The sequence below is a fragment of the Eupeodes corollae genome, chromosome 2 (assembly GCF_945859685.1).
Source record: "Eupeodes corollae chromosome 2, idEupCoro1.1, whole genome shotgun sequence".
Lineage (NCBI taxonomy): Eukaryota > Metazoa > Arthropoda > Insecta > Diptera > Syrphidae > Eupeodes > Eupeodes corollae.
In genome coordinates, this window is record NC_079148.1 from 14,496,318 (window position 1) to 14,511,101 (window position 14,784).

The window sequence follows — 14,784 nt, forward strand, 5'->3', positions numbered from 1 at the left end:
CACAACAAGTGGTTTGTAATGCACATACCTAGGACTGATAGCTGTTCAGTCTCCAGGATGCAAGAACCACTCATGGATAGTGGCATTGGGGGAGGGTTACGCTTTGAGACAATAAACAGAATTAAGTTTTCAAAGCATTCAATTCTACACGTATTTTGATTCCCCATTGAACAATGCTGTGGAGATCAGAATTTAATGAGCTTATCATACGCTGCCGTTGGTAGTCCACATCCAAAGAATAAGGCTGGGAATCTAGAAACAAATATACAAAGCGGAAGGTACTGTCATCAGCGAAACAATGTAGTGGGTTAGAAGTTTGGACAAAAGACCATTTATAAAAATGAGGAAAAGCGTCGGAGAAAAAACGGAGCCTTGGGGCACACCAGCGTTTAATTTGTGAATATCAGAATATCTATATATTAAATTGAACGATCCGTAATTTCTAACCCAACGAAGAAGGGATTCATCAATACCAAATGCAAGCATTTTCGATAATTATTATTTCTTTATTCATAAATGGATACATAATCTGTTGACTGCAATTAAATTATAATTTATCATTATACATCATTAAAAAAGTTTAAAACAATACTCCTAAACATATCCCTATTCATTTGAAGGTCGACTTCACTATGAATTAAATTAAAAAGAGACAAATTACGAGTTATGGGTTCATTAAGTCCATAGTTCCTCCTGTGACTAGAAATCAAAAAGAGATATCTTTTTAGATGTCTCTCAGGAACATAAAAAGATATAAGAGCTAGTAAGTCTGGAGATTTTATTTTACCATTGAGTATGTCCTTAATAAAAAGAACCCCAAGGGTTTCTCTACGGCTTTTAAAAGATTTTAAAGCTATCAGTGCGCACCTAGAGCCACAATTGGGAAAACCCACCTGAAATTCCTTAAAGCAAAGCGCGTGAATCTTCTTTGAATATTTTCGACCTGAGGAATTTTGATAAAAAGGAGACCAAATAACGCAACAGTATTCCAGTATGGGTATGTAAATCGTTTTCAGAGTATAACTATCTTTAAATACCCCCGTGTTGCGTTTTAAAAAACCTAGCAAAGAATTTGCTTTTGAAATAATAAAATGTATGTGTTCAGAAAAAGAAAACTTAGTGTCAAAAATAACACCAAGGTCCTTTATTTCACTCACGGTTGAAAGACTTTCATTGCCAAGACTGTAACTGAACAGCACTTTAGGTGTTGTACGAGAAGCTCTAAATATTTTACATTTAGAGATATTAAGCTCGAGATGATTATATTTACACCAATTAAAAAACGCATCTATATCTTTTTAAAAGTTAACACAGTTTTCAACTGAAGAAATTTGGGAATATAGTTTCAAGTCATCTGCGAACATCAAACAATTAGAGAATTGTAGACAGTTCGGAATATCATTGACGAAAAGATTGAAAAGGAGGGGCCCCAAATGACTTCCCTGAGACAGTCCTGATTAAGACTTCAATAAAAAAGGATTGATTGCCTTCGATTTTAACAATCTGTTTTCGATTTGACGAATAAGATTCTAACCATTTAAGAAAACCGAATCTGAATCACATCGTCTCCAACTATCTTAATAGAAGTCTATGATGGACTCTATCGAACGCTTTCACAAAATCCGTGTACAAAACATCGACCTGCATTCTTTTTTCCAAAGCAGATAAACAAAAAGTTGTAAGCAGACACAAATTCGTAGTAGTGGAGCGATCACTACAAAATCCATGCTGTCTCGAAGATATTATGTCTTTCACCGTGAATGTAAGTCTATTGACCACCAACTTTTCAAAAAGTTTTGGAATCGCTGAAAGTTTTGAGACTGGTCTATAGTTCTTAATTAAGTGCTTGAGACCACTTTTATAAATATGGCTCATGGATGATATTTTCCACTCTTCTAGAAAAAACCCAGAATGGAGCGATTTATTAAAAATAATTTTTAGTCCTTTACAAAGCGAAACAGCACATGCCGACATCAAAAGAGGAGGAATCAAATCTAAGCCTTCAAATACCTCTTGATCAGATAGAGAAAACACATTAAAATCAACTTGAGAACTAATATCATTATACAGTTTTTCACTATTAGGTATAATATCTATATTATATTTCGCTTGAAAAAACTTAAAAAAATGCAATCTTTTTTAGCTTCAGTACTATGGGAGGTCTCTCCATCAAGCTCCATAGAGCTAGAAAAAGCAGAACTTTTGCGTTTAGAATTTAAAAAAACCCAAAAAGATTTCGAGTTACATTTGATATCCCTTTCAACTGAACTTATATATTGTGAATATAGAAATCTACTCAAAAAATCAAATTCCCGTCGCTGTTGCATAAAACGAATTCTATCTTCAGATTTGCCTGTTACCTTACATCTCTTTAAAGCCTTGTTTTTTACATTTTCTAAATTCTTAAGTCTTTTATTGAACCAGGGAGATTTAAAAAACGATCTCTTTCGAACTACCGGAACGAACTTCTGAACACCCTCAAACAAAAGTGTTTTAAAGATGGTATACATCTAACTCAAAGATTTATCTGCAAATAGTTGCTCCCAATTAATGGTATTAAAATAATTATTTAGCGAAATGAAGTTAGCCTTCTTATAATTAAATATAAAATAGTTATTTGTAATAACAGGTTGAAAATTATAAAGTTCAAATACAACCATAATGGCTTTATGATGAATTTGATTTCTTACTAAAGGAAAGTCTGATTCAAAGACCATAAATTTAATGCCTTTGAAATATCAAGAGCAATAATCTTACTTTCTCCAAATTGATGTAAGGATTTGTTCCACTGTCCGGTGAGATATACCAAGAGATCACCAGTGGACCTATTTCAACTAAAGCCATACTGCCGGTCATTAAGAAGCTTTCGTTCTTCAAGGTATTTCTTAAGCTGAAAATTGATCAGCGTTTCCATGACCTTGGAAAGAAGGGATGCAAGTGCAATTGGACGATAGTTGGATGGTGAGGAAAGAGACCTGTAGAATAGGACAGATGGAAAAACTCACGCAGTGGTTTTGCCAGCGTTGAAGAACACCTCTTCAGAACAATAGCGGGAATACTATCCGGGCCAGCGGATTTGTGAATGTCAAGATTTGTATGTACTCTAGTAAGTAAACGAGTGCGAAAGAAGATTCGTCCCATAAAATCGTTTACGTTGTCAAGTACAGGCGGAGTCATGTCACTCACTGACAGCATCGAATTAATTTTAATTTAATTAATTAATTTATCGAAATTTTGACATTGTTGTATTTTTTGCCGTAAGTATATGTCCATTACAGGTCTTTCTAGCTTGTTTGAACTTATTCCGATTTTCCTCAGTGGGGTTGGCTTTGTAATTCCAGCAACTTAAATTTTTGATCTTCACTCGGATCAAACCATGAGTTTTTTTTTTGGGTTTGATACCCTATTCGGGATAAAATTACTCATTCCGCAAAGAATTAACTTTGTAATCATATCTGCACTGGAATCCACGTCACTATCGACGAAGCTAGTGACAAGTTAAAGTTTCTAAAGAATTCATTGAGACCGTCCCAGTTGGCTTTCTTATATTGCCACACGGTTCTTGAGCAAATTGTAAACCATTTGAAGTTTAATATAATGCTGCTGAGCGATACCTGTTTAACTGAAAATATTTTATATAATAAAATTAATATTCTAAACTAATGTGATCAGATGTAGCAGTTAATTGAGACACACAGGTGGCGTTGCCATTTATGTTAGAGAAAATTCACAGTTTGATCAATTACATACCCTTACAGTGAATATGGATTTATGGTGTCTTTCCTACTAAAGTACGATGTGGGCTAATTAGTTTTGTGCTTCCGGTTCTTCATCGTCATCAAATAGACAGTTTTGTGATAATTAAAGTTCTTTGATAGATTAGATGGTCGGAAACGCTTGGTAATTTTAACACTTTAAGACGCTCTTAGAAGGAAAAACAGAGAGTATGAGAAGCATGCGCTCGAAGATGTTGAGAGATTCAGAAATAGATGCAGACAATTTGGTTAGGAGCATGCACCAACTTATTTGTAGAATATGGTTAGAAGAAAACATGCCCGATGAATGGAACTTCAGACCAAGAAAACATACAATCGATTACACATCAAATTTTACATTGCGACAGTTCCTGAAAAAAAACCTGACTCTTGAGTGACGAACTGTATAGAGTTTTGTCTAGGCTTTAGACAAGGTGATGAGCTGTTATTCAATTTCTTTAACATCGTCCTAGAAAGAATAATGGTGAGCTTCCACGTCAACATAAGAGGCACTGCTTTTCAGAAGTATGTCCAATTACTCGCATATGATAAAGACATTGACATAATCTTAAGAATTCAGCAGTAAATTACAGCAAAAACATAGATCATGCGGTTATCAAAAGAGGACCTTCAACGCCGACGCTGAGATCCAACAATGAATTACTCTTACTAACTGCTGTTTCTTTGAGCTCTTACTCGAGCAACAAAAGTGCAGCTATATAAGACACTCATCATCATGATGGACTATGGTAAAAGCGAATAACAGCAGCTTGGTTCGTTTCGAGAGATAAGTTCTTCGGAGATCTATGGTCCCGTATACATAGAAAGTCAGTGATAAAGAAGATGGAATGAAGAAATGTATGGGCTGCACAGCGACGTAGATTTAGCCAGAAGGATAAAAGTCCAAGGGCTGAGATGGCTGAGTCAGGTAGAGCACCCTCCCGAAAGTTTTTGTATCCACGCCCACATTACAGCGCAATAGAGAAAGGTCCCAAATGAGCTGACGCACAATTGTAAAGTCACCTTACCCACCATTAAGTGTGCAATTAGGAGATATCTAGTTAGAGACCGCACTAAATGCAGTTTGTTGAGTGACACCCTTATTCACAGAGGACTGTAGAGCCATCTTAAGTAAGTAAGTCAATCAGATTAAACTTTCGAACATTTTTATTTTAAATTGTAATGAATTCTTTAACTCTAATTTTCTTTTAACTCCAATAATAATCTTGAAAGTTTTTCTTTATAAATGGAAATTTTGGATTTTGACATTTGGTATAATACAAATATAAATTTTACAACTCTAATTTTTTTGTACTTTAAAAGTTACTATTTTACTTCTATTTACTTACTATTTTTTTCAGTCTATGAAAACGAAATACCAAAACTTTTGCGCCATTGTCGTCGTGACTATTCCCTGATTACCTTCAATTAGTGAAGAGCTACCATGTTGAATTGGTTGATGATTGTGTTTCCAGGATGAAGGAATATCTTTTCCTATTTAAAATTGGTACACAAAATGTGGCCTTACCTTAAGACCACTAAAAAGCAAATGCCTCGTTATCTCCAGAAAGACATTTCATTTATAACAATTTCCCGATATTTCTCTAGGAGATTCAAGAATTGTATACTTGAAGAAGGCAAATAACCTAAGTATTAGTTATAATGATCACATTGTCAGAATGGCTTTTGGAATACTTTGTACCATCTTGAGTACAAGGAAGTATTTTTTGAAAAATCAACTGCCATCTCCATTTTAACTTAAAGGACCAATGTTGTGTAGGGTCGATCATCGAAATATGAATTTCATATTTAACAATGAAAAAACGCAACATTTTTGGATTAAGCTCCCACGACCACAAGATATCTCTCAGTTCTCAGTTTTATTGTGTTTGTTGTATTTTGAAATCTTCCTTAAGCTTGTTCAGTACTCTTCAACTTTCATACCTGTATACTTATCAAGACGTTAAAATCAAATAACTATACGTCATTTCAATTGCCTTTTATTTAGGAGCAATCATTTTATTATAATTTTACTCGATTGTCCAAATCTGTTTCACACATGTTAAAGAAGCTGATAATATTCGAGAAGATTGGAGAATAATGCTTTTTCTGGTATTGTTCTGGTCCTATTTCTACAGTTTTTTCGGTTATGGTAGTTTTGAAGGAACCATTTTCATACTTTTCACTACATGAAGTAGTTTAATTGTTATACATTGGTCCTCAAATCGTATTAATTTTTTTTGATATGCAAGCTTCAAACAATAGAAAAGCACATAAGTAATTGTTCCTCGACTTCATATTGAGTTTTAAGAAAAACATCCACCCCTGTGTCACATGTACATATTTTCAAAAACGAGCTAACAACTATGTGTCCTATTACATCGTTCTTTATTTTTCTCAAACATATTAAATTCACCCTATTAACATGAATGATATTAAAGATCAAAACAAATAAAAATTGGAATTTCGATATCTACATACATATGACATACAAATTAATGTTTGTTCAAAGAGCGGAAAATTGATTACTTTTATTTATTACTGCGAGTATTTTTTTTTGTTAACATTCCAACTTTGTCCCATGCGTTTTCTTTGAATTAATGTATTTTTTTATTTGTGGTTCCATTGATTTTATTTTTAATTTAATTCAATTTTGTTTGGGTTTTTACTTACATATGTACCTTACTTATAATCCTATGTAATTTTCATGCATCATATCTCAACCTTCAGCCACAAAGAGCAATTTAATTTCTATAAAAGAGGGAAAACCAACCTCCTGGTTTCCGAAAGTAACAACATTTAAATTTGTTTGTAAGTAATATTTACCCAGCGAAATGTTTGAAGAACAAAAAAAAAACAACCAACGAAAAATGACCTCGTCATTTGAAGGCTAGCGAAAGATTATAGGATAATCTATTGGATTTTCATTTTCTTATTATAAAATAACTAATTTAAATCTATAAAAAAAGTTCATTGTTATAAAAAAGAGGATAAACATAAAATACTACTCCATGAACTTATCTTCCTAGCTTTTAAGGTCAGAAAGAAAAAGTTATGGCCAATATAAAACGACCATTTCTTGCTTTTGAGTTTAACGATTTACTTAAGTGGAGCTAACAGCTCATGAAAAAGAATCACTGTAGGACACTGCCCATCTTGAAGTCATTTAACAAGTCATACAAATAAAAACAAATCCGAAGAAACCAGAAGTTCCTTTAATGACTTTTAGCTACAGTCTAACTTTAATATGAAAATCTTAAACTGATTTATTAACGTTCCTGCAGGACGCTAACTTTAACACAAACAGACGTTCTCGAGAGCGGATACATTTAGCAAAAAAAAACTATTTCATTTAAGGCAAGAAGGAATAACCTTTAAAGTTTTTTTTTTAATCCGAGCTCATGCAAAACAACGCTTAAAGTTGGAGATCACAGCATAATCTTATTGAATGACCGTCCAACTTTTGTGATGGATGGAATAATTTGTAAAAAATACTTAATTATTGAATCAAAATTTCATTGGGAAATTTTAATTAATTTAATTAAACTAAAATTAAGATTTCCGAATGTTGGCAAAGGAACTCTTGATGATAAAGAGCTTAATTTTGGCATAAACGATCACTTTGTGAGTTGCTAACCAAACGAAATTTGAAAACTGGCCTTTGACTATAGTCTAAGTATCGGATTGTATTTTTTATAATCCAAGGCATAGAGATTCCCTTAAAGCTCGGAATTTTAAAAATGTTTAAAAAACCTTAAGAAATATAAATTTCATGCCTCACATGGTAAAAGTATAATCTGTGATACGAAAGGAAAACCTCTATGCACATAAATTAATAAGTTACGAAGTTTTACTACTTTTCTATGCAAAATAAATAATAAATCGCTTATTTATTTAAATTAAACTTAGAACAAATTAAAAATAAAAACAAATATGTATATATGTTGACATAAAATGAGTATTGAACAAGAGTAGAAACTTGCATGGAGCTAGTTCAGGCGACATAACATCAACAAGTTTATAGTAGTGATTGGCACCTGCCAAAAAATAGTCTTCCAATTAAGGCAACTTTATGGTCTTTTCATCAAACCATACCTTGACTCAGAAAAGAAACCGTCCAGCGAAGATTACTGCGATTCGCTTTTTGGATAGATCTCCACGTTTCTCTCTCCTATGAGGATGATCGGTCACAATCAGACGACTTTTACTTTTTTTTAACATAAATCTTCGTAAATTTAGATCTGTTTCCTTCTTGAGTTTGCTCGAAGCTATGAAACCAAACCTTTTTCATTTTGGAAAATTGTCTTATGGAGTGACGAGTCAAAATTCAATAGACTCGGATAAGACGGAAAGCGTCATGTTTAGCGACCACCAAAGCAAGAACTCAATACGAGGCACACAGTAAAAACTGTTAAGCACGGTGGTGGTTAAATTATGGTATGGACATCATTTTCATGGTTCGGTGTGGGACCCATTGTAAAAATAGACCAGAGAATGGATCAACATTTGTATAAGAGCATACTTGAGAACCACATGGAGCCGTTTGCTGATGATAATATTCCATTAACGTGCAAGTTTATGCATGATAACGATCCTAGGCATACTTCCCGACTAGTGAAACAATGGATTAGTGATCAGCAAATAAATGTTCTTCCTTGGCCAGCGCAGAGTCCTGATCTGAATCCCATAGAGAATATATGGAACGATGTGAAAAATCAGAATGTGCAAAAAAAATAAAACAAAAAAATTGGCAGATCTTTGGGAAACAATCAAAGAAGCCTGGAACAGCATTCCCATTCAGAGATGCCAGCGGTTCGTGGAGAGTATTCATCGCCGGTTGCAATGTGTAATAAGGCAGAAAGGTTTCCCAACAAAATATTAAGGAACAAATTTATCTTCCGTTCTTTTTACGTTTTAAAAATTGACAACCTAAATCTTGTGCTAATTCTGTGGCCACTCCTAATAAAACATCATCTCCTATTTTTGAAAAAAAAAATTAGTTTTATCGCTGTGAATTTATAAATAATTTTATTAGAAAATAATTTTTTGTTAATGAATTTAATTATGTAAATAAATGAAGTTTCCACAAAGTAAAAAAAGCATAATATCTTTTGTTACATATTTTTGAAGTCTTGCGTTCTAATTCTTTGTCCAACACTATAAGTTATTATTACTTATTATTTTTGTACATACAGTTGCTCACAGATTTTTTGATGCAGTGTTAATTTCCAAAATAAAAATAATATATCTCTTAAGGTAAAATTTGTTACCGAAATTTAAATGTAGCTTTGTAGACTAATGTTCAGATTGTAATTTTAGAATTCCCAAATTCACATTCATATTCTTCCTACTAAGAAAAACGCAATTTTGATCAAAAAAATACCGCACAGCTTATTTGATACAGCTAACTTAGTGGATCTTCGTTCTAAATCTTCACGCAATAGGCTGTTATTTATTTTTATTTCCTGTCACTAAGTTAGTTCGCGATCAATTTTTCATAATTAATAGTGTAATTTTTTAAGCCAAAATACTAAAACAAGTCTTTATTCCAAACGGGTCGTCGGTCGGTCACACAAAAATTGAAGTTCGCGAATTGGTAATTCACCACCATAAAAATTGACAATCTATTCGGCAAACTGCAAAATGTGTAAGTTTGAGTTCCTCAACAGTGCAGCATATAATAAAGAGATTTATTCATGAAAACCGTATTAAAGGCAAGGGAAGAAACGCATGTCTTGAAACCATTCTTCGTGTACTTCACAAACATGATTTCAATGGACGAGTCGCTCGTAAAAAGCCTCTGATCAGTAAGAAAAGAAAACCGCCTTGCCTTTGCTAAGGAGCATATTTTGAAGAACTACGGCTTTTGGGACAGTGTGATTTTTGCAGACGAATCTAAATTCAACATTTTTGAGTCCGACGGGATGTCCTACGTCTGATGAAAGCCAAATATGGAACTCAAAACGGAGAACCTGCTAGCTACAGTGAAGCATGTGGGGCTTTGTGGGCTTGTTGGATATTAATATACGAAGACATAACATTTCTAACAAAAATGATCTGAAAAAGGCCCTTCTAAAAGAATGGCAGAAAATTACACCGGAAAGAACAAAAAAGCTTGTTCATTTCAAGTCAAAAAGATCTTGTTTACATGTCAAGCCCTTCCCGCCATTTTATCGTAAGCAACATTTTCAATTAAAAAAAAAAACAACTTAATTATTAAAATTTGCTAATAACACATAAAGCCTTGAAGGCTATTGACATGTCTTAACTTAAACAAAATTAATAATTTCCAATGCTGACTATGGGTACAAGTTGTATCAAGAACCAGCAGTAAGCTTTTGATTTGTCGTTTACGATAAAATTTATTTTTTCTCTTACAATAAATCGGCGGAAAGGACTCGATGTTATAGGAACTTAAATTATAAATCTAGCACTGTATCAATTTAGCTGTGCGCCACTGTATATCCATATATATATTTTTAATATTATATTTAAATTATTTTATTTATTAAATTTTATTTTATTTTATAAAGTACCTTGTATTAAGTAAAATAAATAAATATTTAAATTTACGATTTATTAGGACACTACGTGCTTATAAAGTAATTAGAAAAGAAAATACGTTTTCTTTATACTTTTTGGCCATGGCTGTGTATTAAATACAAAACTTTTGTGCTACCAAATCGAAAACTAAAAACAAATTAAAATCTTAAGTTAAGAGACGGAATTTTATAATTTGTTTTCATCGATTTTTGGATCAAATTGAGAAGCGAATTCTAAGGCAAAATATTTGTTCGTTTTTTTTTTTGGTAATAAAATTATCCTTGAGTTTTCCTTGAAAATCCCAAAACTTCTGCCAATATACAATTGAAGCCTTATAAAATTCAGCAGGACATGAACCTTGATTCATCGATTTATAATGTAAGCCCACCGAAAAAGTAAAAATGATAATACACTACATCAAAAAATTGCACGTACAGCAATTGAAAATAAATGGTTTTCCCGTGCACTATGAACTTCCTACCACAAATCTGATCTTATTGACTTTATTTGATAAAATTTTAATGTATAATAGGAAATGCAAAAAACTGCAGCAAAGTGTTCGAGCTTTGCCTCGTGTTTTTTTTTACTGTTAATAGAATTCTGCCAGAAATGTCAAAAAATTGCTCGTACATCAAACAAATGTTTGTTCACTTCTCTTTTCTCTAACGAAATGTAAATAACAGTTCTTTTTGAAATGTAAATTGTGTACTTTAATAATGATACAGTTTAATGTGTATTAAAAATTATTTCAAAAATAAAAGCATTGAAGTGGCCCCAGGAAGAGGTCGAACAAAAATACTAGACGCTCATCTGGAACGAAAAATTGAAAGAATAGTAAAGGCTGATCCCAAGTTAAGTGCTCCTAAAAAAGCTGCTGACATTTTGAAGCAAATGATGTAATATCGCTTAACCCTCAAACAGTGCAGAACTTTCTGCATTCAAAGGGATATAATGGCTACACGGTGCAAAAAAAAAACCTATATTTCGAAAGCAAACGTTTCAAAACGCTTGAACTAAGGGAATGCATACGTTTCAAAACCAGATGATTTTGGAAGAATGTGTTATTCCTTGACGAGATCCAAAGACATTAAACTTGCGCCTTTGGATCGGACATTCGCAGATTTGTGTGGAGGAAACCAAACACAGCCTTCGATGTGAAGAATTTGCAATCAACGGTGAAACATGGAGGCGGAAATGTCATGGTCTGGGGAGCTATGGGGTCCAATGGTGTGGGAAATTTAGTTTTTATACAAACAACAAAGGATAAAAACAAATATTTAAGACGACTTTTTACTTGTGCAAGACAATGATCCGAAACATTCATCAATGATAGTAAAGGAGTGGCTTCTCTATAATGTTAAATCGCAATTGCCTCATCCTCCCCAATCCCCAGGCCTTAATCCCATTAAGCATCTTTGGGATTATTTAGGAAGAAAGATCCGAGAATAAAAAATAAGTAATAAAAACCAGCTAAAAAAAAGCCATTATGTTGGAAGAATGGAACAAAATTTCGACAGGAGTCACTTCAAAGCTAGTTCTCTCTATAAAGAATCGCCTTCAGGATGTTATAAAAGCGAAAGGTTATCACACTCGCTACTAAAACTTACATATATTTACATAATTAAGTTTTTTATCACTGTACGTGCAATTTTTTGACCTTTGATTTGTTGTATTTTTTTTCTTCACAAAGTTTGAACTATGTAATTTATTTTGTTTTTAATCCTCATATAATAAACAATACCAAAATTGAAAAAAGAATGTACGAACAATTTCTGGATACCTATGGTGTATCTTCTAACCACTTCTGTAGCGATACAACTCGTAGAGAACCAGAGAAAAATGACTTACAATTCTCATAAATTCTCGCGTACGTGTTATGTCAGCAATGGAAGGACCGAATCTGAACGCTAATTTGAGAAGCACATTTTCATTACAAGAATTACTTTTGGAGGATTTCTTCGATTCTTTACAACAAGTTATACCCATAAAACAAAATATTAAGGTGGCACAGGCAGGGATTGAACCATCACGTCGTAGTTAACCTATCTCGTAAATGTATATTCGAACTTTACCAGCCTGCCGCAACCGACCAGAAAATCCAAACTGCACCCCACCCTCTTCATTATTTATGTTTTTTTCTTAAGCATTGAAATGTCCGTGATATGAATTATATCTCTCTTCTCAAAGCTGAACAAATAATCGTTTTGTTCTTTTCATTTCAATTTCAACTAGGTACTAAAATTTTAGTGATATTGTAAACAATTTTCAACCAACAAAAGCAGAACAACAATAACACGCACAAAAAAAACACAAACCCCCGAGTCTCTCGTGCTCCAGCTCTAGCCACCATAGCCAGGCAGCTAGCTAGCGCAGTGCTACAAACACTTAGCACACTCTTATGAGCGCTCTCTGATGTGGGTCGAGTATGTGTCCTTGATAAAGAAAAGCCCCACACTGCAAAAACTTAAAACTGGGGCATTCCTAATTTATTGTTCCAACGAACTACGTGTACACTGTACAGTCAATCGTCAGAACAGAAAAGAGTTTACCCCTGGACAGAATTAATTACATTCCCATTAGAGCGGGTTAACTGCTCCCAGTGATAACGGGTATCAAGTGAATATATGTGGAAGAAAATAGATACATAAATTGAAACAAGCTAGCGCCAGTTAATCGCCATCGTAGTCGTAGTCGTCGTCGTCATCATTCATAAGTATGCAAACTTGTGAATGGCAATGGCAAGTAGGTAGGTACATATATAGTTTTTGTTAAACCGGAAGGAAGTGACATAAACAGAGATATACCTAGTCACAGAATTGGCTAACTGAGAGACTGAGAATAGGCAGACCGAGAAACAACAGAGCGATAAATACGAATACGAAGACGTCCGTTCATGCGTTTTTTTGATTGCCATTCTTGCCAGAAGTCAATGTAAAAATTGTCATCATCATCACCTCTTGTATTCTTAAACTTACCTGAGCCATTTGTGGTTTGCGATTAAAGTCGCCTTTATCCATGCAAGTGGGATCCAAGAACAGGATGAGGTTACACAAGAGAACACCATCGCGAAGGGTCAAAGCGAGCACTCGGATTTCAGATACTGGCCAATTGGCTTTGTGATCGACTGGAAGAATCTTGCAGCGAGTTAACCAGGCGACACACTCGCGCCATAAATCATTGGCCATTGCCATGATGTCGTTTTAAATAACAACAACACCAAAATTAAAAAGACAGTTGACTTCGAAAAAGGGTTAGGGACAACGATAACGATAAAAACACCAACGACAGGGAATGAAGGAACGAAAATTTGATGCACTCAAAGAAGAAGCAGCAGCACACACCACCTGTATGTTGTTTGGTGGTGGCGGTGGAACAGAATCCACATTCAATTCAGCAACGACAACGATTTCCGATGGGAAAAACTTCACTTCACTTCATCCGTCGTCGACTTTCGCGTTCTTTTGGAATTTTTTACGTTTTTTTTTACTTTACTTTCGGATTTCGTAATGAAGAAGAAGCGTTTTCACTTTCTTACGCGCGCCTTCGTAAACGAAAACGAATTAATTCAATACAAAATATGGAATATTTCTTTTTTTTATTTGTTATAAGAACTATAAACCCAGGAAATCAGGGAGCCAGGGACAGGGATAGGAAGAATTTTCCACGAAGAAACAAAAATCAAAAAATAAAACGAAATCAAAAACCGAATAAAACTGGAGAGCGATGGGCGATGGTTATTTGTATCTTTTTTTTTTAATTTGCTTTCTGGTTCAAAGATTAATACATTTTTATTTCTCTCATTCACTTGTTAATTAGGCACAAGATTTCTGGAACACGAAGTGTTGTTTCTATGGAAGCAAAGGGAATAAGAAGAACTGTGAGTATTTTCTTTATTTTGGTTGAAGGTATTTTTTGAAGATTACTTTCCCAGGAGTCGCGACAACCGACGTGAATCCTGCCGTCCAGGATGGCGAGCGAGGCGATTTTATTATCAAAACTGAAGAAACTCTTCGTTTTGGGAAGCGAGCAAGTGAACGAATGTGAAGAAAAATATCTTTTTTTTTATTGGGGTGTTTTTTTTTCTCTTGTTCTTTTTGTGTTTTTTGGGCGAATGTCAAATGGAAGAGGAATTGAGTGATAGAGTTTGAGGAGTAGTGGGTTATCGATAACTAGTTGGTCGTTTTTATCGTTATCGAGGTGTGTTCGATTTGAAATTTTGAATTTAATGGTTGTTATTTCTAAAGTCGAGATTACATTTCATAAAATTTATTTAAATATACATTAAAAGATTTTAAAATCATATACATTGACATACTTGATATTGACTGCTAGGTGATTCATAATCCTACAAAAATAACTTTAAAAGAACTACAAATATCTCTAATTATACATTTTGACAAAATAAAAAAAAGTACAAAAATCAATTGGCATGACATTTATAAATCTCTGAAGAAATATGAGTTAATAGGACAATTATGTATGCAAC

The 14,784-nt window shown here is 33.7% G+C and overlaps 1 protein-coding gene across 1 annotated transcript in view; it reads right to left on the reverse strand.

The window, feature by feature from the left end:
* The window catches only part of LOC129944361 (protein vav), a 166,506-nt gene extending 152,001 nt beyond the window's left edge, over window positions 1–14,505 (reverse strand). Inside the window, exon 1 of the mRNA XM_056053737.1 lies at window positions 13,274–14,505. Within this exon, the coding sequence (XP_055909712.1) occupies window positions 13,274–13,489 (216 nt within the window). The 5' untranslated portion in view covers window positions 13,490–14,505. The remainder of the gene's footprint in view (window positions 1–13,273) is intronic.
* Window positions 14,506–14,784: the final 279 nt, after the last annotated feature.